The sequence below is a fragment of the Melanotaenia boesemani genome, chromosome 5 (genome assembly GCF_017639745.1).
Source record: "Melanotaenia boesemani isolate fMelBoe1 chromosome 5, fMelBoe1.pri, whole genome shotgun sequence".
NCBI classification, from domain to species: Eukaryota; Metazoa; Chordata; class Actinopteri; order Atheriniformes; family Melanotaeniidae; genus Melanotaenia; species Melanotaenia boesemani.
Window position 1 is genome coordinate 9,509,681 of NC_055686.1, and position 25,440 is coordinate 9,535,120.

General features: G+C 41.4%; 3 protein-coding genes across 4 annotated transcripts; 2 read left to right on the plus strand and 1 right to left on the minus strand.

Annotated features, from left to right (window-relative positions):
• The first annotated feature begins 798 nt into the window (after nucleotides 1-798).
• On the plus strand, nucleotides 799-4,353 carry LOC121639773 (tripartite motif-containing protein 16-like). Its single transcript, XM_041985257.1, has one exon. It carries the CDS (start codon nucleotides 823-825, stop codon nucleotides 2,524-2,526), a length of 1,704 nt encoding a protein of 567 aa, XP_041841191.1. The 5' UTR covers nucleotides 799-822; the 3' UTR covers nucleotides 2,527-4,353.
• Nucleotides 4,354-11,842: 7,489 nt separating this feature from the next.
• On the minus strand, nucleotides 11,843-16,022 carry anapc10 (anaphase promoting complex subunit 10). 2 transcript variants are annotated; one of them, XM_041985373.1, is made up of 6 exons: nucleotides 15,914-16,022; nucleotides 14,516-14,638; nucleotides 14,350-14,440; nucleotides 14,037-14,157; nucleotides 13,884-13,937; nucleotides 11,843-12,440 (listed from the first exon to the last, which is right to left on the minus strand). In XM_041985373.1, the coding sequence occupies exons 2-6, from the start codon at nucleotides 14,628-14,630 to the stop codon at nucleotides 12,261-12,263; spliced, it is 561 nt and encodes a 186-aa protein (XP_041841307.1). In that variant the 5' UTR covers nucleotides 14,631-14,638; nucleotides 15,914-16,022; the 3' UTR covers nucleotides 11,843-12,260. The 2 variants fall into 2 exon arrangements, with proteins under 2 accessions (XP_041841307.1, XP_041841306.1); XM_041985372.1 differs by lacking the exon at nucleotides 15,914-16,022 and adding an exon at nucleotides 15,134-15,275.
• abce1 (ATP-binding cassette, sub-family E (OABP), member 1) lies at nucleotides 15,317-25,219 on the plus strand. The gene is made up of 19 exons (XM_041985194.1): nucleotides 15,317-15,453; nucleotides 16,826-16,967; nucleotides 17,051-17,136; nucleotides 17,222-17,319; nucleotides 19,169-19,286; nucleotides 20,169-20,306; nucleotides 20,392-20,461; nucleotides 20,545-20,641; nucleotides 20,726-20,815; nucleotides 20,889-21,010; nucleotides 21,086-21,210; nucleotides 22,585-22,681; nucleotides 22,780-22,839; nucleotides 22,911-22,969; nucleotides 23,043-23,153; nucleotides 24,197-24,339; nucleotides 24,458-24,580; nucleotides 24,654-24,765; nucleotides 24,837-25,219. The coding sequence occupies exons 2-19, from the start codon at nucleotides 16,865-16,867 to the stop codon at nucleotides 24,882-24,884; spliced, it is 1,800 nt and encodes a 599-aa protein (XP_041841128.1). The 5' UTR covers nucleotides 15,317-15,453; nucleotides 16,826-16,864; the 3' UTR covers nucleotides 24,885-25,219.
• The last annotated feature ends 221 nt before the right edge of the window (nucleotides 25,220-25,440 follow it).

A 25,440-nucleotide genomic window follows, 5' to 3' on the forward strand; every position in this document is an offset into this window, starting at 1 on the left:
GGGTGAGAAGCTCGGTGATCCGGGAGGGGCTCAGAGTAGAGCCCCTGCTCCTCCACATCGAGAGGAGCCAGACGAGGTGGCTCGGGCATCTGGTTAGGATGCCTCCTGGACGCCTCCCTGGTGAGGTGTTCCGGGCACGTCCCACCAGAAAGAGGCCCCGGGGAAGACCTAAGACGCGCTGGACGGACTACATCTCTTGGCTCGCCTGGGAACGCCTCGGGATCCCTCTGGATGAGCTGGTGAATGTGGCCGGGGAGAGGGAAGTCTGGGTTTCCCTTCTTAGGCAGCTGCCCCTGCAACCCGACCCCGGATAAGCAGCAGAAAATGGATGGATGGATGGATGTCTGGGAATGGACTTACTTCTACAGCAGTTTTTCTATGTATTTCTTTGAGCTTTTGTAATCATCAAAACATTTAATCTCACTATTTTAGGAAAGCAGATAAGCTAAATAGGAAAATGTGGTATCCATCTCTAAACCTAAAGAATTAAAAAACGTATCTCTTATAAAGTGAGCTGACCAGACACTTTGAAGCAGTTATCTTGTACAGACTACAAACTGCTCCTCTTCCTGCAATAAGTGAACGTATTACAACTCCTCCTTCTTCCTGCTAATGAAACACAGCGTCTCCACTATGTCCGCATATTTGCTTTTGCCCCTCCCTTTTGAATCTAAGCTTGTATATGGGTGGTACCAACTTTTGCTGAAGCGTAGGAGCTGATTGGCCTCATTCACTGCGCACTTATGTTGCTGGGTAAGATCTCAACTGAGTTTCATTTATCAGGAAGCAAAACTAACGGAGTCATTGTTATTGAGAGCTGAAATGGCACAGAGAGGAGTTCAGCTGGACCAAGAAAACATTTCTTGTTCAATCTGTGGGGATCTACTGAAGGATCCGGTTACTATTCCCTGTGGACACAGCTACTGTATGGTCTGTATTAAAACCTGCTGGGATGAAGAGGATCATAAAAGAATCCACAGCTGTCCTCGGTGCAGGAAAACGTTCAAACCGAGGCCTGTGCTGGAGAAAAACATCCTGTTAGCAGAGTTAGTGGAGAAGCTGAAGAAGACTGGACTCCAAGCTGCTCCAGCTGATCACTGCTATGCTGGACCTGAAGACGTGGCCTGTGACGTCTGCACTGGGAGGAAGCTGAAAGCCATCAAGTCCTGTCTGGTCTGTCTGGTTTCTTACTGTGAGAAACATCTCCAACATCATTATGACATAGTTCAGTTAAAGAAACACAAGCTGGTGGAGCCCTCCAAGAATCTCCAGCAGCTCATCTGTTCTCGTCATGATGAGGTGATGAAGATTTTCTGTCGTACTGATCAGCAGAGTATCTGTTATCTCTGCTTAATGGATGAACATAAAGGTCATGAAACAGTTCCAGCTGCAGCAGAAAGAGCTGAGAAGCAGAAGGAGCTGGAGGCGAGACGACAACAAATCCAGCAGAGAATCCAGGACGGAGAGAAAGATGTGAAGCTGCTTCAACAGGAGGTGGAGGTCATCAATGGCTTCGCTGATAAAGCAGTGGAGGACAGTGAGAAGATCTTCACTGAGCTGATCCGTCTCATCCAGAAAATAAGCTCTGATGTGAAGCAGCAGATCAGATCCCAGCAGGAAACTGAAGTGAGTCGAGTCAAAGAGCTTCAGGAGAAGCTGGAGCAGGAGATCACTGAGCTGAAGAGGAAAGACGGCGAGCTGGAGCAGCTCTCACACACAGAGGATCACAACCAGTTTCTACACAACTACCCCTCACTGTCAGCACTCAGTGAGTCTACACACTCATCCAGCATCAATATTCGTCCTCTCAGATACTTTGAGGATGTGACAGCAGCTGTGTCAGAGACCAGAGATAAACTACAGGACATCCTGACAGAGAAATGGACAAACATCTCACTGGCAGTCACTGATGTGGATGTTTTACTGTCTGAACCAGAACCAAAGAGCAGAGATGACTTCCTAAAATATTCAACAGAAATCACACTGGATCCAAACACAGCAAACACATATCTGTTATTATCTGAGGGAAACAGAAAAGCAACATTAATGAAACTTATTCAATTAATGAGTCAGTCTTATCCTAGTCATCCAGACAGATTCACTGGATGGTGGCAGGTCCTGAGCAGAGAGAGTCTGACTGGACGTTGTTACTGGGAGGTGGAGTGGAGAGGAAGAGGAGTTGAGATAGCAGTCGCTTACAAGAATATCAGCAGAGCAGGGAACTCACATGAATGTGGATTCGGATTCAATGACAAATCTTGGTCGTTACGTTGTGATGCAAACAGTTATACTTTGCGCTGCAACAAAGTCCAAACTCCAGTCTCAGGTCCTCCTTCCTCCAGAATAGGAGTGTATCTGGACCACAGAGCAGGTATGCTGTCTTTCTACAGCATCTCTGAAACCATGACTCTCCTTGACAGAGTCCAGACCACATTCACTCAGCCGCTCTATGTTGGAGTTAATTTTTATAACTATTTACTTTCATATTCTGGCGGAGCCACTGCCGAGTTGATCAAACTGAAGTAGTGTCTGTGTAGGCATGGAGTCGGTGATTGATCACACTTTTATTTACCTTTATAAATTATGTTTGTTGGCTGTTGTTATTGTTGAAATGAATGTACAGCAGGTTCACTGAAATTAATTCAGCTTGGAAAATATCTCAGACCCTGAAGACTTGTCAGTTAGTTTAGCCACGAGTTGAAATTACGTCCCTCTAAGTCATTATGCTGCCCCTGCTTGTATCATCTCCCTGTGGAGATTAATCTAAGAGATCTGGTGTTACAAATATGGAGCTACACATGCTGTGTGCTGATGATATAGCAATCCATTAGTATAATTCCAGACATGTTAGCCTAAACTATTTAGAATGTCATTAAAATCAGCAAAATGATAGTGTGGTGGTGGTAATCTTTATCATTTAGTCTTATTTTAGTCTAAACAACTATGTAGTAACATTTAGATGTGGTTTTGTTTTTGTTTTAAGGATGGGGGAGGGGCAACTCTTTAGCGGGTAGCAAAAGATGTCCATCTCTTGAGCGCCTAGTTTAGACCAGTGGTTCACAAACGGGTTGAGATCATTTCAGGGGGTTGCAGATAACTGTAAAAAACTATATAGCCTACATTCACCAAATAAATTTGTGATTTTTTTACAGGGCTGTCAAAAGTAAACTATTAATGACGAGATAAATCTTTGAAATTAGCACCTTAATTTTTTAACACTAACACATAAACAACAACGTTAGTACACATGCCATATTAAAAATCTGAAATTGAGATTAACTGTGTGAGTAAAGCTTATTTTGGGCATGTAGGTGCCTTTACATATTGGTGAACCACCAAAAACCACTATCCTCCTTATTTATGAAGATTCTGAAAGTTTTCCAGCCTTACATTTAGAGCATGGCTGCAGGATGACTTATATGACACTATATCATACAATCACCAAGTTGGGGGTCAGGAACAAACATATCTTATCTTGTGGCTCAAAAGATTTGAGAAACACTGGTCTACACATAACATATATAACATATGAAGTTTTATTATATCACAAATTCTTAATTTTTTTTAAAAAATGTTGTTTGTTTAAATCAACATTATAATTATATCATGTGAAGGGTTTTACTTATGTAGATGTTTTTATGCTTATAAATTCTCCCTGATTTGCCATTGTGTATAAAGAGGTGTGTGTGTAATTTGGAGACTGCCTGCTGATTTTGAACAACAGGCTAAATGTGTTGCTGCTTAGTTTCATACGTTTTCCAAGTCTATTTATAGTGGGTTGCTCTAATTTTGAATATATTTATTTATGAAAAATTAAGGCAATGCATTACTAAAACGCAGCAAACTGCAGTGGTTTAATGTTACTGTACCCCTGGACCAGACCAGACACTTCACGTTTGTCTGTTGTTAATGGACATGTAACTGAAGCTAATTTTGTCCTGTCCTAAGTAAAAGACAACTTATTGTCCCCAGCCTATGTCCTGTCCATCTTCGTGTTTGTCTGCATTCCTGAGAAAAGACAAAGGATGATCTGGAAAAGTTTGAAAGACGACAGCAAGCAACAAAGAGAAGAGTACAAATTAAAGTTTTTAAAAATGGTCTTGTTCATTTGTTTAATTCTTGAACAGAAACCACAAAGTCAGTCAAATAATACGTTTGTATGCAAGCCATGTTTTATGTGAAGCAGCAAATGAACAAAACATTCTCAAGTTTCTCAGTGTAAATGTGATCACGGTGAAACTGGTTGGCTATTCAACAAATTCAACCTCTACCGCCGATCACCATGGTGACGGCAGTTTTCAGTGTTAATGAAAAGTTCGACATGTATTTTCCTTGGTGGTCTCAATAAATGAAACAGTCTTTAAATGACAATGTTTTCTTAAAGGAATTGTTAGTAATGTTAACTCCTAGATATCTGTGTCTGCTGTTTTGTACTCGGCTTTGACATGAAGAGGAAATACTTTTGTTTGAGGCACTTTCCACATATGATACCCATCCTGCCACAAAATATGTATAAGTTTCTGGTATGCTTGTAATTCTGCATTATAACGTCTTAAAATGACGTTATAATGCAACGTCAAGAAGAAAGAAAACAAAGGCTGTGTATGAATGTGTACCCTACTCCCTACATCCAGAGAGAAAAAAGCAGGGCACTCAAAATTACCCGCAATGCATCTTGAAAAGCAGTGAGCATCGATGGTCCCTAGACGGGTCAATATAGACCACAATGCATTGTGGGCAGAAGCTCAACATGGTGCAAGGAGGCAAAAAAAAACATTTTTTATTGAATAGATATGCAACAAAGAATAAAATTCAGCATAAGGAATAAAAATAAAAATATTTACACACAACTTTGGATTGGATTTAGAATGACATCTTGATGTGCATTGTGGTTGCCGTGGTGATGGCTTGTAGTCACATGGTCTGCGGCGAGGAAAAAATAGGCAGCTTCATGTCCAAATCACCAAGAGAATGAGTCACTATGTAGTGTGCTATATAGTGCAGCCCTACGTAGTGAACGAGGGGTTAAGGAGTAGGGTGGACATTTGGACACAGCCAAACTGTTAGATGACCGCCATTCTCCTTTGTTTCTGAGTCGTGTTTTGGTTACACTTTAAGGAAGGCGCTGCGATGGCGTCATGCTATTATGTAGTTGAGGTGTCTATTGCTATCCCACTGATACTCCGCCTCTCAGGTAAGGTTACACTTGGCTGTGGAAACTCAACAAGATAAAAGTTTACTAACCATATCCACACCCTGACCGTCCCGACCTGACCCGCACCCGTTGGTGGAAAAGAGGCTTTAGATTAATTAGTTTCAGACTTTTGGACTTTTACAGAGCTTTTAAAAAATACTTTATTTTTTACCTGCTGATCCTCATCTGGTGGCAGACAGCAGCTCAAATCGTGGCAGCGGCAATTTGCAGCGGGACTTCCTGCAGTTGCCACAGCTTGCCAGAGCCTTTCGGAGCTGTTGACACAAAACAGCGCAACAAAGCAGTTCAGGCTGATACGGTTCAGGGCCACCTTGTTCTTCCACCACTGCGTTGTGTAGCTGAGGGGATTCAGGAGGGAAAAAGCCAAAGACTGCTCTGTGGTGTAGGTGCTTTGTGAATCTGTATCGTTTTCCATCTTGCTGGTGGCCAGTGAGCTGTTATCTGTCATGTAACAATTTCTGCCTGTGTATTTACAACCCGTCGACTCTCCGACCCCTGATCACCCCCACATCTCGCATCCCAACTGTCATGAACTTCTGGACGGAGATACCTGTTGCCGAGCTGTAGTCTAACAGACTAAAAGATTCATTGATTCCTGCAGGAACTGCGTTTTTAAATTATTCGTTGTGATACGTGTTTTTATTATTCATGTTGTTCTACTGGCTGTAAAGCTAAATGCCCGCAGGGGATAAAAAAGGTTCTTGAACTTGAAACAGGAAAAAAAGAAAGGGTAAAGTATAATGGTCAAAAGATAAATAAAAAACAAAGGTCTTCCCTGAATCTTCTTCAGCAGATTGACCATTTAAGCCTGACTTTTTCTTTTATTTTAATTTAAGCCCAAATTAAAATAAATCTTGAAATCTGAATGAAAAGTTAAAAGAAAAACATCTGAATAATCAATCCCCAGTCTTTGCTTGTCAAGCAGGGAAAATATTTAAACATTACATTTACAGCAGGACTTTTCTGTTCCAATATGTTTAAAATGTGCTTGGACTCATTTAGTGATACTGACTGTAAGATTCAGATGATTTCCAAATTTTTCCAAGCTGATATAGTAGCATGTATAGAAGCATTTTTTACCTGATTCAGTATTGAGTACAGTTGCGAAAATAGACAAAAGAAAGTAAAGATAACAGTCCTGTGGTTTTTGCAAGATGAACATGTACTAATAAGTTGGGAGTAGATCAAGAATAGTTTTCTAAACAAGAATTCGCCACTATTTAAATTTAGAAAATATAATTTAAAGAAACAGTCGTGCATGTTGTTCTGCACCAGTGTGAATATTTCTACCTCTAAAAGCAAAATGCAGCCAAAATTTTCCTGCAATGGACTCAATGTTATGTTACATCCCTTGATCAAAAGATTAAGTGGGTTTCAAGCTACTCTTTCACAGTTCATCTTTAAGTGCAGTTAAACATTACAATAGTCTTAAACAAACAGCTAAAAGTTAATAATTACAATAAAAGTGTATTAGTAAAAAGAGTAAAACAATATGATGAATTAAAATAATAATAATGTGAGCATGATTAGGCATCAAAGAATGTAATTAATGTCATTTTAAAGAAATATTCTTTGCTTGTGATGGAGACCTGGGGATCCATCACCACCACTGTTCATACAAATGTTACTTGAATGATTGGCAGAGTTTAATTCAATGAGCACACAGAGTAATAGATTTTTTTATTTAAATATTGAACATAGTAAAAATGTTTGGTGTTTGTTTGTTCTACTTCTAAAGTAAAATGATAAGCTCAGCAGAGTAATGGCAGCATGTACCTCTTGTCGTCCTGCAGGGCAGGGGAGGTAAAGGAGGGAAGTAGGGAGGGGAGGGGGGTAGTTTGAATTATGCATCAACATTAGTTATTGAATTATTTATAGGTATGTATATATGTAAATATTTATTCATGCAGGTTGTTTTAGGTAATATGTTTGTGGATATTTTGTATTCTTGTTCCACCTCAGTGGGTTTTTCCAGCTAATTATCTGCAGCAGGAGGGTATAAAAGGCCTTAGTTGCTCTTTGTAATGTGATGATTGTTGGTTAATAAATCTTTCCAGTCATAGTTGGAATATACCCAAGTCTCACCAAAGTCTTCACAAAACTGTTGTGTGGCAGCCAAATTGACATTCCTGTAGTAGATTTATGAGAAATTTAGCAAATGGCAAACTTTTAAAGGAAATGCCAGGGCTCTTTATTCAGCTAAATGTTTTTAGTTAGTTGGTTCACAGGGGAATATTTACCCACCACTTATATACACAAGTTTTTAAGCATGGCTGCTACTCAGGCCCAGAGGTATTTGCTAAATTTATCTGAGTCCTGTACTCACACACAGATATTCATAGCTCCCTTCAGTGTGTTTGTAACCCATATTTCATGTTTCTAGTCCAAACGGAGAGCTGATTGATTATGCATGTTCAGGCTGTAGCATTGCACTGTTTCCTCCTCTCCACAGGTCATCACTCACACAGACACAGTGAAGGATGCTATAGATGGAAAAATAACCTCAACACCTGCACAGGCTAACACACTGCAACAAAATGCAGCTGAGATTCTTCCCAGGACTGTGTTCAGACATAATCCTGCTCGTGTTCCTGGTTTTTTGTTTTGTACTGTCCTGTGAGTGTATAAAGAGAGGGCTATGTTGGTGCTTTTAGTCAGATGAAACCAGCCTGATGTTTGTGTGCTTTATACCGCACACTGCCCACAGCAATTACATTAACAGTCTGCTCACACACGGCTGAGCTTCCACACTTGTGAGGACCTTCATTGACCTAATGCATCTGCTAACCAACTTAAGCTGCTGTGAATCTAATCCCAACCTGAAGCCCTTTAACTTCCTCTCTTACTATAAAAATGTAACATTAATCTCATGTAAACATCATAGAACCGGATTTAATAGCAGGGACTGAAGAGGGTGCTTTAAATGTTCCATTATTAATGATCATATTTAGCAATCAGAAATACTGGACATCGAGCTTCAAAGATGCAACTGTGTCTTATTGTTAAATCAAACTAAATGGAGCCTAAACTTAAAACGGAGAAGCATGAAAGCAGAGCAAATGTTAAAATTCAAAACTCTTAAAACAGACCTGTTTATAAATGGGTCACAATCATATATGTGGAACTAAGGTAAGGGGCTGGGGAACTGCTGTATTAATGGAAAGTCCCCACAGCTATATAAACCAGATCTGTGAGTGTGTGTGTGTGTGTGTGTGTGTGTGTGTGTGTGTGTGTGTAGGTGTGTGTGTGTGTGTGTGCGAGACCAATCTTCAAACTCAATTGGGTGAAGACTCACTCATTAGTTTAATTCAATTAAGAGCAACACTTATTGGCTGTAATAGATCCAGTTACCACAGCAACTGATCCCACAAGACCCAAACTTCCCACCCTGCCTGGCTTAATGAGCCTCTCTGACTCCCTCTAGTGGTGAAAACATCCTACTGCAACCTGACATCTCCAACTAACCATGTTGCATCTGCAATGAACAGTCTCATCTCCATTCACATCTGCACTCTGAAACCTCAACAACAAAAACAAGTCTGTTTCCTACAGTCAAATGAAGAAACTGGACCAGAACAAGGCTGCAGGTCCAGATTAAATCAGCTCCAGGGTCCTGAAGACCTGCACAGGGCAACTATGGGGGATTTTAGATCATCTGTTCCTTGTTAACCCAAATCAGGAAAAAGATCCACCTTAAGAAGACATCCTTGTTTCAGTACCTAAAGAAAACTATCCATCTACCTTAAGTTACTACAGACTAGGTGACCTAATTTACCACATCATTAAAGTCCCAGAGAGACTGACTCGCCTCAGTCACCATTTCCAGGTTGCTCATTATACCAGGGTGTATATGCACAGCCGAATGAACAAAATATCCAGGGTTTATACTTTATGGCAATTAAATAAAATTTAAAGTACAATGAATATTAAAAAAGTGTACACATCCCTGTGTTAGAGGGAAAAATATAGGAAGTAAAAAACACAAGCAAAGTCTTCCTTGAAAACAAAACATGCTCTGAATCTGTGAGGTTTTGAGGGCATCTCTTGTGCTTAACCCATCTCCAGATGACGCCATTGTTTTGTTGATTTAGATGCATGTTTGGGGTCATAGCTGTGTTAAGAATTCCTCTTCAGCTTCAGCTTTCTAGCAGATGCCTGGCGGTTTTGGGCTAAATGTGACCGATATTTGGAACTGTTCATTGTTCCCTTCACCTTGACTAAAGCCCCAGTTCCTACTAAAGATGCTGATGTTTTATAGGCTGTGTTCTAACAAACTAATTACAATTTTTACTGTCAAAAGGTGCTTCAACAAAGCACTTAGCTGCTCTGATGGACAAACTGGGATTCAGCTTCTAGCAGCTTTCATGTGAGCAACAATTCATGAGTGCATACACCGAGATTAACATTTCTCAGAGCTGTGCTTGATGAATATTCAGTCACATATTAGTGAGGCTGAAATAAAACCTGTGAAGAACATCATTTAACATCTTCATCACCAGAACCCCCTGTACAGGAGGCAGCATGAGATACGTGTAGAACAGAAGATGTTTGCAGACACCAGGAAGCAGCAATGCTAACATGTAGCATCGCTAAACGATCAGGAGAAACTCCGCTAAAAGACTCCACCAAGCACTGACATCCCAAACACAGTTTTACCCGAAACAATTATACGCAACATAACACAAGAACAGCTCTGTTAATTTTGGAGCTTCTACTAATTTCTCCACACAAACAAGGTGTCACATGAAAGCAGAAACTCTGTTGATTACAAACACGTCCGTCTCATCACTGTGGGACAGAAACTCTGGGAGCTAGCAGCCAGAATCAGAAATCATGTCTCACCTTTCTGTTTTGTGGTGAAAAGTTTCATTCCAGCTCCAAAAAACTCTGCTACTGTGTTCTCCAGTGACTATTGAAATGAATCAGGTCCTGCTAGTTTCCATGGAGATGAAGGAGGTTTTATATCGAAGGATTTACTCTTCCTATCATAGACTATCTTAGACTTCACTTCTTTCTGAGTCCTCAGGGTGTTTCTAAGGTGAATGTGGGGGCGATCCCTGGATCATCCTGACTCGGAATATTAATAGAGATGTCCATCATCAACATCAGCCGATGGCTTCCTGAGATACTTACCTGCGTAACGCCTCTATTAAAACACCTGTAAGACTGTTCAGGTTCACTTCTCACTCCCTTATTCCTAGGTGAACTGGGCTGCTATCCTCTGGTTTTTACTGGAAGTAGTGTGGTTTTCTTTCAGGAAGAGATAAGAATTTTCTACTGTGTTCCATGTGAATTTACTCTGACACAGTAACACATATCTTGATGCTGATACTTCGGTAGTAATCTCACATCTCAGCTTTCTGTAGAGACAAAGATCATATGTACAGCCCTCGTAGATGTGAAGATATTAGAGCCATCAGTCATTCAAAACATTTAATTGTGATTAATCACATATTCATCACAGATTATTTTATGTTTCTTAATGTATTGCTTTTAATACTCCTTTATTCTCTCTCTCACTCAATCTGACAGCCTCACCTTCGTTTAGAAGGAAACATATAAACAGGAGTAAACAGCCTGCAGTGCTCCAGCACTGTTTCTAACGTCTTTTTTTTCTCCAGATCAGCTGTTGCAGGTTGCTGCTTTATCAGGATGTCTCAGCTGGACGTTTCCCATCACTGACTGTCTTTAGAGGAGGAGAGCTCTGAATCAGCTGTTTGCTGCACAGCAGGTGGTTTTTGAGACGCGACGCACGGCGGTGGTAGTCCAGCTCACATCAACAGTAGATTAAAATGACCGTACTCTTGTCCAGAGGACCATCATCCAGAGCTTTAAAGCTAAACTGTCCGTGTAAAAGACGCATTCTGTATCCATTTCTGCTTCAAAACCACACAGTTAATTCTGCATCACCTTACTGATACTACACAGATGGTGTGTGTGTTAATCGTGCGTCAAATAAAAATTGTGCCATGTAAAGGACTTTGTGTTAATGCAGCCCTAGAAGATATACTTCGTTTATTCTGGGTATGTCGTTTCAGGAAGGAGGCAGAACAAAAGAGGAGGTCAAGTCCTTGTCTACATCTGTGTGGCTCATATAACCGCAGCTGGCAGGTAAACACCACAAGCCCCCCTGCCTTGCTTGGTCTCTTGGATGTTATCATGACAACGGACCCAGACCTCCACCGCTGACTCGTGGATGTAAAGGCTGGTTCACCAGATGAGGCTCTGGTCCAGAAGCCAGAAGCAGGACAAGTGGAGGGAAATAGAGACTTGAGGAGATCGTTGAGGTTTTACCTTCAGGACATTCCGGGCTTTTCCAGCTACAAATAAATGTTTCTGAGCAGGAATTCCGGGGTTAAGGGACGGTTTTGCAGAACCAAAGACAACCACCTTTCATGTGAACAAAGACCACCTGCAGAACTGGTTCTGTGGTTGAAAGGCATCAGTTCTCTACAGTGGTGGGGAACCCTGGTCTTCAAGAGTCACATTCCTGCATGTTTTCCATGTTTCTTCAGGTGTTTCAGAGCAGGGACACATGGAAAACCTGCAGGACGAGGGCCAAGGTTCCCCATCAGTGGTCTACATGAGGATTAGCTCCGCGGTTCCCAGATAGAACAAGAACTGAACCAGTTCTCTCGCTGGTTGTAATAAAGGATTTATAATTATTGATACATACAAAGATATAAATGAACTTCTTACACCTTGTTTTCTTCATTTCACACAGTAACACCGTCATCTGAAACATTTATTTCAACATTATGGAGCAAATCCAGGAGGATTATTGGCACAAAGGTTTTCCAAAGTCTGAGTAAAAACAGCGTGTTTTTACTCAGCAACCTGTCTCTACGTCAAACGGCGCCAAAGTCCCGCTTTTAATGACTTTAAACATTTAATATTGGCACCGAATGTTAAAATATCAGAGCTGAATTCCTCCTCGGTGTAAAAATGATCGATTCAGTCAGTTTTAATGAGCTCCAGATCTCAGTCTGTCATGTTTCATCTGATCCCGAACTTCCCAGGTCAGCGGGTCACGCGTAAGTCTGGATCACCTGATCGTACGGTACATCATGAAGTCCACCGTGGTGCATCGTGGGAACTTTCCGATGGAGCTCTCCTCCACCGGCGTGTACACCTTGATCTGCCGCATGTGCGTGTCTCTGCCGTTCTGGTGGTTGGCCAGCACGGCGATCTGGATCATGAAGGTGCTGATCGGCTCGTTTGTCCGCTGAAACACACACACACTTAAATTTATATCACTGTTAACCACCAACAACTGCAACAACACAAAAATATGACACCATGATTGCATCTGACTACCACATCCCTTCTTAACAGCAGCCAATACTTTGTTGCATCGTTCAGCTGTACAAACTCATTTTTTCCATACTTTTGTTCAGTAACTTTAAAGGAAATGAAGGAAACCTGAATAAAATGCATAAAGTCTCAGGAAGTTACCTTAACTCACAAAAACTAAATAGGTCTAATGACTACTGCATGCAAAAAGGAAGACAAATCTCCAAAAAGAGATGATGTAAAAGACTTAATGTTAGATAAGAACGCTGCTGCAACAGACAGGAAAGTGTTAACAGCCTGATATTTTCATATTTACATGCTCCAGTGCTGCATTTAAATGCTGATCCACAGTGCTGCAGTATAACTGTACAGTGACGATAAGCCCAACAGAAATACTTCTGTTTCAAAGGCTTGATTCAAACTGATGCAGTGGAGTTAAACCTGATGGAATATGCACGATGGAAAGAAATCACATCAGGCTTTTTTTTTTGTAATGTTGCTGGAGAACATCATTATGTCCTGTGACATTAAAACCTGGCAGGAGCAAGGCAGCTGCAGTCAAAACTACCAACTACAAAACTCTGATTGGCTGGAAGCTTCACTTATTATACACATAATATGTAATAAATATCTCTGATCTTCAGATCTGTTATGTTCTATAGCTATCCCTCTGAAAATGGATGTTATAAATATTATAAAGCAATAATACTTGATATGATTTATGATGTAATCCAGATTTTTCTGACATTTCTAATCAGATTTCTAACGTGACATTAGTAATTATTTCTACAGATTAATCTGTCTGCATTAACATGTTCATTTTGACAGCCTTAATAAAAATTCAAATGGCGAGCCCCTAAATTATCTTGGGACCCTCGTGGGGGTCAGGACCTCCAGTTTGGGAAAGGTTTATCTAATCAATTCAATTCAGCTTTATTTCTAGAGATTGTGATTATAAGTATCTGACTGTGGAGTAAAACATCTCCATTGCATATTAATTTCTGCCTGTAAACACCAGACAAAGGTTTTGTAGCTGCAGAGTTGGCTTGTATCTTACAAAGATCTTTACTTGAACATTTGAAGTGTTTGGCTTGTACTTTGACTTGTTTTCACATATTCAAATATCCAGATACAAGTAACGAAAACATTTTGGCTTATAAATCAGAACACTTCATTGTTTCTTGAAGTATTACTTCAGGGAACATTATTCATTTTCATCGACTTAAACAATTATTCCTGTTATTTTTTTTTTTTAAACAGTCAATAATTTAACTTAATTTCAGTAAATTTAAGTGTTGTTTTCATGACGAACAACCCTAAGGATGCATTTAAGGTGGTAATGGGAATAAAAATAACTAATTTGTTTAGTTTTTACCTGATTTAAGAGAGAGATGTGAATCCAGCCGCTGGGCTCCACCATCTCCAGTTGCTGCAGAGGACGATAGAAGAAGAGGAGATTCTCGTTTTAATGAAACTTTCAGCAGCTGTGAAAGTCTGAACTTAGTGAGCAACTTATATAAGAAGTTACCCGGATTTCTTGAAGATTGTGGAAGTTGTTGCCCACTCGAACAGAGATCTTACTAGGAGTGTAGCTCTCGTCTGATTTATAATCAGCATAAATACACAGCATCTTCACTGTTGTCCTCCTCCTAGACACAACAAATTAGATGTTTAATTACAGATGCTTAACCTCCAGGGAGACAAAAGCTTTTTCAAAGAAGCACAATACACAACAAGTCACATATGAAATAAAAATGGGCATCATCATGAAGTAAAACTACATAAGCAGTGTAAAAATATTGTGGCTTCCTCTGGTGTAGACACTGTAAAGTCCACGTTACCTAAACTGGATGTTGACAAGGTGAGGCTGGGATCCATCCGACTGCCAGTATGTCTCCAGGTTGTCATCTCTCAGCTGATCCACACCAAAACCTGCAAACAAGGTGGTCCGTATGAGACTATATTCATTACCCTGTATCCACACAGCCGCCTCTATATCCAATTTACCGGGTTTACAGGAGGAGAGGGACCACACCGCCTGAGAGCCAATCTCACGGACAGTCCCAGTCCGCTCCAACTGCTTCGGGTCAGCACCGGGTGGCGTCTTGCTCGGAGTGGCCATTCTGTATCCTAAAAACAGATTTTTTATAAACCCATCAAGTTCTAGCTAAAAATCATCTGTTTTTACATCAAAATAAGTTAAATGAATGCGTATTTCATTCAAATTTGAGACATTTTACAATATTTTTGGATGCGAATAGCTGTAAGTCGTTTACAGAAGCAACTTTATGAGACTAATAGTTCCATGTGTAAAATTCAGCATATCAATTATACAACTATTAGCAGTTTATTTGGCTAACAGCTGGATAATCTGCCATGTATGTAGCTAACATTTAAAAAAGGAAACTCAGCTTGTGTCAAACATACTAACCCCGTGAATTAATATAGTAAGTAATGCATTTCGTAATCTATTGTCAGTAAATGTCAACATCTGTCAAGTTAACCTTAAACAAACGTTTTATAACAGTTTGGTGGAGCTATAACTAGCTGCTAGCACCTAAGGTTTAAACCGAATTAAAGATCCTTAAAATAACTTTATTTATAAAAGATAAAAGTTTAACTTACATAAAACGGTCATAGGAGGTTCTAAGATACCGTGTCAATGCATTAGATGCGAACTTGCCAGACAAAAATACAGTTAAACTCCGTTTGTTTTTCTGCTGCAACGACTTCAAATCTCCCACCTGAGTGTCTGAGTCGCTTGTTAATGACGTCAACATTACAACGTCGCGTGGAATCTGCGTGTCTCCCGCCATCTTTCCAGCCGGCTTCCAGTAGCGAAACACGTTGCTGGGGAAAAAAGAACTTTCCTCTCCGATTATTTAACTGTAGACGTCGCTTCTCGTCTATTTTATTCCAAGGCGAGATACGGGAGCCTAAAAGGGGTGAGCTTTAACTAATCGACTCAGATTTGTTGCGCTTTAAACGTGTATTACCATGGACACGGAGGTCTTCGCTAGGAGCAGCTGTCACAGTGCAGGGCCTCTCCGCTGATGTCCCATAACGTGAAGCTAGCAGCTAACCGTTAGCGTTGCCAAGTGATCGTATTTATTAGTTCATTCCGTCCTCCAGAGTAGCTTTTAAAGACGTAGATTAACTAATCTGAATACACAGTTAGTGCCTCTTGATTTTCAGACAGTGTAGTTTTCTACACAGATTATTTTTGCTGAAAGAAGGGGCCCGAAAAGATGACGTTTCCTTCTTAAATGCAAGAATACTCCTCAAGACTGCGTTTCTTAGTCGTCTAAAAATAGTTTTTTGCTTTTTTTCTATCATAAACCATGAAATTAATATACGTGATCGAAATTCAACATGTTTTGACAATGGTATGGATTAATATTTTACTTTAGCGTATGAGTAACTCACACATCAGCAGATTATTTTGGGGTAAATCTGAATTTGTTGCTGCTCGCCACCGCCCATCACGTTGCATTTGAGGGGGGTGGGAGACGAACTAAATGTCCGAGCAGATCAGGATTTGAGTCAGGTCGGTTGTAAATTATGTTGAATGCCTCCCGTGTAAAGCATGAGGTTTACTACTGAAAACCTGAAGGCCTTTAAATCACAGCGCTGACCATATTCTGCGACGCTCTTCCTTCACCAAAGACTGCAGAGTGGGCTGGTGTTATGTCGACTTTTGTGACCCATTAGATTCTGTGTCACCCAAAATGTCTCCTCAGATTTCAAATTTGGTCACAATTTCATGTAAATATTTGATATTGATGAAATATTTATATATTTTGGAGAGACTTATTCATATAAAGCTGTAATAAAACAAATAATGATGTAAATATTAATCACGTGCCAGAATTAACTACATTTATTTCCATTATTTATCAATGTAGCAAACAAAAATCTAAATATAGTATCCAAATTAAATGCAGTTGCTTCACCATGATCCAAATGAGTAATAAAATAAATGCAAATAGTTTAATTAGGATATTAGTAGCTGAAAATCTTGATCAGATCACAGAATTTGACACTACACCAGATTATTATATGACTCCAGGGAAATAATAATAAAGATCCACTGGATCAGGATTCAGGCCCAGTCAGGAGTTCAGGGCTGTGGGTGTACACCTGTTGCCTCCCATTGTTGGATTCACACGCTGTGGGTTTTTTGTTCAGAACTGAATGTGTTGCTTCAGCAGTGTGCGCGTGGATGCATTCTCCCTCTTTCTCCATCTCTTTTTCTCATGATTTATCTCGTGAATGACTCATCACTCCCCTCCTGTCTGGCTTTTCTTCATCTCCCAGCTCCGCAGGTGCAAGCATCCGTCATTCCAGCCCTCCATCATGGCGGATAAAAACACCAGGATTGCCATCGTCAACCATGACAAATGCAAACCTAAGAAATGCCGTCAGGAGTGCAAGAAGAGCTGCCCGGTGGTCCGTATGGGTGAGTTTCTGGACAAGGAGCATCAGTCAAATCATCAGACTTCTGTGTTGTAGTACTGACGCCAGAATGTTGCGTGTTTGCAGGTAAACTGTGTATCGAAGTGACTCCTCAGAGTAAGATCGTGTGGATCTCAGAGTCTTTGTGTATAGGCTGCGGCATCTGCATCAAGGTAGAAAAACCTGCTCGGCGGAGCACCAGCTGCAGCCTCATATGGGTTCAGGTCTGGTTTTCCTCATGGTGTTTTCTCGTTGTAGAAATGTCCGTTCGGAGCGTTGTCCATCGTCAACCTTCCCAGCAACCTGGAGAAAGAAACAACACACAGATACTGCGCCAACTCCTTCAAACTGCACAGGTACGCCGCTTTGACTCGGCCAGATCACTGAGTTAGTTAATCTCATTACAATCTAAAGAGATATGACTCCATAAAAAATTAAAGTGTTGTTTTTCTTACAGTGTGACTTTTGGGTATTTTTAAACATAATAATTTACTTTTTAATATCTTTATATACTAAGAAATAAGTGTGGTCGTCTAACTGAAAGGCTGCATTTGCTGACAGGGAAGAGTTACAGCTTACATCCTCTTTAAGTTCCTCCTTATTTTTTTTATTAACATGTAGAAAATGGAGTTTTGACATTTGTTAATTGAGTCAGAGTAAAGCTGGGTAATGTGGACATTTTGTTTTCTGTACTGATTAATGATGATAAAGTTTTGGATTAAACGTCACTTTCTAGAGTGAGCTGGTAATGGCTGCAGGAAGCAGTGTGTCTCTATGAAATATGAAAATGAGATGAACTGAAATATGCTGGTGGACACGCGGCAGGAGGAGATTTATCGGAGCTTTGATCATAATAATATAATAAAATGACCAAAAAAAAGTAATAAATGAAGAAGAAATTCGTACTTGGCAACAATGACTATAAAGCTTGATCAAAATTTCCAACATTAACCTGAATCCTGAAGCACATTTTCTCTGCCTCCAGTCTGAATGACATACTGAAAATAAATAAATAATCTCTTCACATCTACGAGGGCTGTGCATATGATCCTGGTCTCTACAGAAAGCTGAGGCATGAGAGATTACTACCGAAGTATCAGCATCAGGATATGTGTTACTGTGTCGGAGTAAAATCACCTGGAACACAGTAGAAAATGTAAATGTTATCACCACATTACTGTTGGTAAAAACCAGAAGATAGCAGCCCAGTTCATCTAGGAATAAGAGAGTGGGAAGTGAACCTGAACAGTCGTACAGGTGTTTTAATAGAGGCGTTACGCAGGTAAATATCTCAGGAAGCCATCGGCTGATGTTGATGATGGACATCTCTATTAATGGTCAGAGTCAGGAGGATCCAGGGATCGCCCCCACATTCACCATGAGGATCCAGAAAGAAGTGAAGTCTAAGATAGTCTATGATAGGAAGAGTAAATCCTTCAGTATAAAACCTTCATCTCCATGGAAACCAGCAGAAACTTCATGATTCGTCTCAAAGTTATAGTAGAAACACATGTAATCAGAGCCTCTGCTTTCATGTGAAACCTTGTTTGTGTAGAAATTAGCAGAAGCTCTAATGTGGACAGAGCTGTTCTTGTATTATTTAATTGCTTCAGGTTTGAACTGTGTTTGGTTGGGGTGCCGGGGCTTGGTGGAGCCTTTTAGCCGAGTTTCTCCCGTCATTTAGCGATGCTACATGTTAGCATTGCTGCTTCCTGGTGTCTGCAAACATCTTCTGAAATAAGTACTAGACAGATGTAAGAACCTTTAGGCCTGCCCTCTGTTACTATTTTATGTTTGTCTGTTAGAACAGTTTTATTAGAAATGAAGTTAAATGTGTTGCACAATTATACAGTGGAACAGAAAAATTGAGTAGAAAGCAGCTTATAGTTCAACAAAACTAAGATGTCACATGAGTCAGTCACATTTTTTTAAGAAAACAGACCCAGAATGTAAAGATATTTTAGTAAATCCGGTGAAATCTGTCTGGTTACCCGTCCAGATGTGAGGGTAGTTAATACTGATGATGATGATGATGATGATCTTGGTAGTTTTCCAGGATAGATTTCCAACCCAGGAAGCTGGAAAACTTGATGAAGGGATGATGATCAGAAATATCTTTGTTCTCTGAAAAGATCATCGACGTTGTCGTCATGGTTACAGCAGCTTGTGCTGAGCTGTGTGTGTGTGTGTGTGTGTGTGCTGCAGGCTGCCTATTCCCAGGCCCGGGGAGGTTCTGGGTCTGGTGGGGACCAACGGTATTGGAAAGTCCACGGCTCTGAAGATCCTGGCCGGAAAACAGAAACCCAACCTGGGCAAGTATGATGTGAGTGTTTTCTCTCTCTCTCTCTCACACACACACACACGCACACACACACAGGATACGTGGGTGTGTTTGCTGCTGCTGTGCTGAAGTGATAAGGTTTGGGTGGATCGACTGTTTGTCAGTGACTTGTTGTCTTCAGGATGAAGCTGAATGAGATTTTAGCTGAACTGGAACCAGTTAAAGTGGTTAATGGTTTAATGGCCAGATGGGGAGAAGAGGTGGAAATGTGTTGAAATGACTTCAGATTATTTTAGTTTTTACTTAAATTTGTTTATGTTGGTTTTAATCAACAAAAAAGTGGAAGTCTGGTTTTTATTCATTTTAGCTCAAACAGCTTCAGACTCTTCAGATTTCTTGTATAAGGACCTCCGGGTTTAGTACGGCGTCTCACCTGCTCACACTAAACCGAAGTTCACATCATTTCACACGAGTTTCATTTGACATTAAAGATTTTTCATCCTAAAACATCGTTGTTTCCCTTCAAGTAGTAATAAAGTATTTTTATTTATCTTTTTAAATTTATTGATATTATTGTTTTTTATTTTTATTTATTATTCCTACAACATAATTTCCCTTTAAACAGTAATAAATTATTACTTTTATTTAAATTTAGTTTAATTGATTTTATTCTTTGGATTTTATTTATTTACTTGTATACATTTTTTTTATTCTACATTATTAATACCTGAAGGGCAATTATAAAGTATTTATTTGATTAATTTTATATTTATTAGTTTCTGAACAATTAGTCCAGTTCTTCTTGTATTTTTATTTTATCTCAGTTTGTTCTTTTTTTTTTTTTCTTTAAAGCTTTAATCATATTTTCGGGACCCGCGTCCAGTTCATACATGTTAAACATTGTGTTTTGTTGACGTGTCCCAGAATCCTCCAGACTGGCAGGAGATCTTGACCTACTTCCGAGGTTCAGAGCTTCAGAACTACTTCACCAAAATCCTGGAGGACGACCTGCGGGCCATCGTCAAGCCGCAGTACGTCGACCAGATCCCAAAAACCGTGAAGGTTGGTGACTCCTGCAGGACTCCCGCTAAAGTCCGAGCACGGGTTTGTGTTTGAGGAGGTTGTAATGCTTGGTCTCCGCCTGCAGGGGTCAGTAGGGGCCATCCTGAGCAGGAAAGACGACACCGACACTCAGGACATCGTCTGCGACCAGCTTGGTACAAACACATTTCTTGAAGAGACGCCTCCTGTTTCTCTGTAAATCCCTAAAGATCCAAACTTTGCTGGTGTTTTGGGGCAGATCTGACTCACCTGCGGGAGAGGAACGTGGAGGATCTGTCCGGAGGAGAGCTGCAGAGGTTCGCCTGCGCTGTCGTCTGCATCCAGAGGGCCGACATGTGAGCAAACACTCGTCTTCGTCTCGCTGTTTTCTGTCTGACCTCAGACCCCCGCTGACCTGTTTTCCTGCTCCTCTGCTGCAGTTTCATGTTTGACGAGCCGTCCAGTTACCTGGATGTTAAACAGAGGCTGAAGGCCGCCATCACCATCCGTTCGCTCATCACCCCGGACAGGTGAGCCGAGACCCGTCAGGCCGAAACAGAACAGTCTGGATGTTGTTCTCCAACGCGTTGTTGTTTGCTTCAGGTACATCATTGTGGTGGAGCACGACCTGAGCGTCCTGGACTACCTGTCGGACTTCATCTGCTGTCTGTACGGCGTCCCCAGCGCCTACGGAGTCGTCACCATGCCCTTCAGCGTCCGGGAAGGTAAAACTCGCACACACAGCTGACGTCTTTGTTTCAGCTGGAACGCTGACGGTCCGGCTTCTTCTGTCCCTCCAGGTATCAACATCTTCCTGGACGGTTACGTCCCCACAGAGAATCTCAGGTTTCGCGAAACCTCGTTGGTCTTCAAGGTGGCGGAGACAGCCAATGAGGAGGAGGTGAAGAGACTCAGGCATTACCAGGTCTGTATGCACTCTGGTTCAGTCGGCTGGTTAGACCCTGTAATCACGTCTTTTTTTTAGTTTTATAAAGTTTATTTATGAATAACAGCAAAAGCAACTCAAGGTGCTTCACAAAATAAAAGCGGTAAAAGAATGGAACAATAATACGAGTAAAAACTTTCACTTAAAACCTTTCCAGGAAATGTGTAAATAATTTTACCTTTTGTTCAGGACAAATGTAACTTTACGCTATTATGTTATTAATGCTTAAAACTGTTTGTAATAAAAATATTTAAAAATGAAAAAAACAGCGTGCAGTGGTCGGAGAAGCGGTTCCCGTCCAGGTGAAGACTTCAAGCTTGTTACATACTCACCAAGAAATTTGTTCTTGTTCTCGAGGCCATAAGAAAAAAGTTGGTATTAGTCATTTCATCTTCCACGAGAAGGTTTGACTGTGAGAGGGTGGGATTACTGCAGGAGGGGAGTCTGTGTTTTTATGTGCAATAAACGTCTGAGCAGGTTATTTCATATTTAGTGTGAAACTTCAGGGCGGGGTTGTGTTTAAATCCCACATGTGTTTACGTACTTTCTCATGACCTCAATCAGCTGTTCATTAAAACTGTCGCCTTTCATCAGGCTTTATCTCATCAGCCCTCACACCACCAGGGTGTGTTCAGGGTTGGTTTTTTTTGTTTCAGAAGGTTTTGCAATCTCTAAAAATATAAAAAGATTTGATGAGATTCTGCTTGTCAGCAGATTTTACATAATTCAAGTTTTATACTGTAGATGGAAACCGAAACAAACCATCCATCCAGGTCAGATTTTTCCAAAAGAAACTTCCGTGTCTTAAAGAAAATAGTTAAAAGAACCTGGCAGAAGTTTAAAAAAATAAACTGTACCATAAGTAAACAGAAAAAACATTTTGTACTATTTACAAAATTATTACCAATGGAAACAAAATGAAATAGGAATCTATTGAGAAAAAGACAAACTGTAGTAAAAATGAACTACGGCAAAAAAACTCTTAAAAACAATCCTGATACTCTTATTTACAACAATTAAACCTTATTTACACAGAAAACACAGCTATGTGGTGCTAAGATAACATAAAATAAAGTTTCATTCTGACTCTTAACTGCTGCTTTCAGGCTCAAACGTCACCCCTCCCCCACACGGTACTGTCGTACGTCCCTCCCGTTATTCAGAATCCCCTGGAATTACCTCGATGACTTACAGGGTTAAAAGAAATCCCAGACAAGTCTCCAAATGTCCAGCACGTCCCTACTCCACCTTTTATTTCTTCATCTTCCTCTGTCACCATCTCCTGTTGCTTTAGTTTGTTTTTCCGGTGGGTTCAAACATCTGAGTTAATGACTTCCCTCTGCTGATGTTCAGTATCCAGACATGGGGAAGACGATGGGCGAGTTCACGCTGGACATCAAAGGAGGAGAGTTCACTGACTCTGAAATCATGGTGATGCTGGGAGAGAACGGTAAGCGGGACAAACTGGGGCGATCCCAGTTCTGGTTCAGGATGGTGACCAGCTGAGAGCCTGATGTTTTTATTAACGTGTATCATTGTCGTCTCCAGGCACAGGAAAGACGACCTTCATCAGGATGTTGGCTGGAGGTCTCAAACCTGACGGAGGAGGTGAGCGTCGCCCACGGTAACCAAACCACATGGAAGCAGACTCACATTTTAACCTGCGCTTTGTCTTCCAGGCGAGGTTCCCATCCTGAACGTCAGCTACAAGCCTCAGACCATCAGCCCCAAGTTTAAGGTGAGAGATCCTTCATGTTTTAAATGTTCCTTCATTTTAGTCCCAGAGGAGCTGAAGGTCTGTCTGTCTGCAGGGCAGCGTCAGAGCTCTGCTGCATGAGAAGATCAGAGATGCCTACACACACCCGCAGTTCATCACCGACGTCATGAAGCCGCTGCAGATCGAGAGCATCATAGACCAGGATGTAAGAAACACACAGACCACGTCCTGGACCTGAGTCCTCACCACAAACACGTGCTTCAAAACCGCAGCAGTCCCCCGTCACCGCAACGTACTGCTTTAATTCAGATAAATGTCATCCCACTGTTGCTAGGCAACCACAGGGCTCGACGTAGGCACTGGGACACTCATAAGTGTCAAAGCTCTGAGGCGGTTATGGTTGTTCAGACTGTATGACACATTAATGGTGATGGATCAGGTGGTTACTCTTATTTTCTCCTCTGATGGACCTTGGACCAGTTAAAGGGACAGTGCGTGTGACAGCTGCTGACATCTAGTGGTCAAGTTAGAAATGACATCCATCCAACCATCCATTTTCTATACCGCTTAGTCCAGTTCAGGGTCGCGGGGAAGCTGGAGTCTAGCAGGTACACCTGGACAGGTTGCCAGTTCATCACAGCCATCTGAAAATCTGACATCTTATCAGGCTCAAACAGCTGGTAAACAGGATTTTGTTTAAGTTACCCTGACGACCAAACCGACTCTTTGCTTCTTAATAATACCAGACCCCAAGATGTCCATGATGTGGGAAACACGGTCAGAATCACAGAGTCTGACAGTGAAACTGGAATCTATTGTAAAACATAAAATATGGTGGAATTTTACCCGTTAGCTCCAGCAGTTTTTCACAGAGCCTCAAACCATTGAAGAACATCTGAATGAGAGTTTGTTGAAATCTGACCTGCAGCCTCTGTCTGACATCACCTGAACCAGCGGAGTCTCCTCCAGAAGTTCAGCAGTGGCTAAGAGGCCGACAGAAACACTGATGTCCCAAGAGTTGAACTGTTAATCCCAGTTTCCTGTTAGGGAAAAGATCATTGAAATAATTTCTATCAGCACCAAACGGATGATTTGGGGTTGAGAGGTTAAAGAGAAAAGAAATGACAATGAAATAAAACAGTTGTGCTTCTCTAAAAACCAAAGTCCTGCACAGAGTTTTCTAGAAGCGGCCTGTTGTAGACGTAATAAGAACAGGATGACGGAGCTCTCCTCGCTCCACCTCTGCAGGTACAGAACCTTTCTGGTGGAGAGCTGCAGAGAGTCGCCCTGACGCTGTGTTTGGGAAAACCGGCCGACGTCTACCTGATCGATGAGCCGTCGGCCTACCTGGACTCTGAGCAGAGGTTGATGGCTGCCAGAGTCATCAAGAGGTACAGTATAATTATTTTCTTTGCTCTCTTCTGGATTTAAAAGCCTTTAATTTAAATCCTATAAATTGTGGTCCGTGACGATTCCTGCATTGACATTCGACTTGTGTTTTGTTTGCAGGTACATCCTTCACGCCAAGAAGACTGCGTTCGTGGTGGAGCACGACTTCATCATGGCAACATACCTGGCTGACAGAGTCATCGTGTTTGATGGCATTCCCTCCAAAAAGACGGCGGCTAACACGTAAGCTCCGCCCACTTTTCCACTTCCCTGGCGCTCGCCTCGGTTTAAACCCCGTTCTCGTTTCCTCGGACAGGCCTCAGAGTCTGCTGGCCGGGATGAACCGCTTCCTGTCGCTGCTAGAGATCACGTTCAGGAGAGACCCCAACAACTTCAGGCCGCGAATCAACAAACTCAACTCCATCAAGGTAGCGCAGAATCCAGCCTCCCGTTCTGCAGCCACAAATACAAACACTAAACTCTGCCTCCTCTCTTCCAGGACACGGAGCAGAAGAAGAGCGGGAACTATTTCTTCCTGGACGACTAAGACACCGTCCTATGTGACCAACCGCGACGTCCCGGCTGCCGTTCGATGTCTGCCAACGCGTCGCCGAGACATTTCCAGCCAGACTGCGTTCACCAAGCGGCAGACGAGTTCAAACCATCAAAGAAACAGAAATAAACCCTCATCAGCCTTCATGCTCTGGGCCACGTTCAGTAAACAGCAATGTTGTAAAATAAAATAACGAAGTGCGTTGCTTCCTGTGTGTGTCGGCCGACCGTGTGGGCTGGATTCAGGCAGTGACATGATGGAACATTAAGCAGCACATTTTAACACTCATGCATTTACAAGTGATAATAAACTGTTGCCTCCTGACCCGGAAAACGGCCTCTCTGCTCTTTTCTTCATCATTCCTGCTGCTTTGGTTCAGAGATTGAAACACTGAAGCTCATAATAAAACCTTGAATACAACCGGAGCGATCAGCTTAGCTTTGTGAAAGCTTAATTAGAATATCTGTAATTAGAGGAAAAGAATACGGCATTAATTAGTCATGTAATTTTTATTTGTGTAGCTCCTCACCGACAGGAAGCACCACCCTTC

What these genes read in the sequence shown, in the direction of transcription:
- LOC121639773 (XM_041985257.1), top strand. Translation starts at nt 823, where the DNA reads ATGGCACAGAGAGGAGTTCAGCTGGACCAAGAAAACATTTCTTGTTCA.
- anapc10 (XM_041985373.1), bottom strand. Translation starts at nt 14,630, where the DNA reads ATGGCCACTCCGAGCAAGACGCCACCCGGTGCTGACCCGAAGCAGTTG. An exon ending in ACAATCTTCAAGAAATCCGG is followed by an intron (nt 13,938 to 14,036) that starts GTAACTTCTTAT and finishes CGTCCTCTGCAG; the next exon opens with CAACTGGAGATGGTGGAGCC. An exon ending in ACATCTCTCTCTTAAATCAG is followed by an intron (nt 12,441 to 13,883) that starts GTAAAAACTAAA and finishes TGTGTGTTTCAG; the next exon opens with CGGACAAACGAGCCGATCAG.
- abce1 (XM_041985194.1), top strand. Translation starts at nt 16,865, where the DNA reads ATGGCGGATAAAAACACCAGGATTGCCATCGTCAACCATGACAAATGC. An exon ending in CCATCAGCCCCAAGTTTAAG is followed by an intron (nt 22,970 to 23,042) that starts GTGAGAGATCCT and finishes GTCTGTCTGCAG; the next exon opens with GGCAGCGTCAGAGCTCTGCT. An exon ending in AGAGCATCATAGACCAGGAT is followed by an intron (nt 23,154 to 24,196) that starts GTAAGAAACACA and finishes CCACCTCTGCAG; the next exon opens with GTACAGAACCTTTCTGGTGG.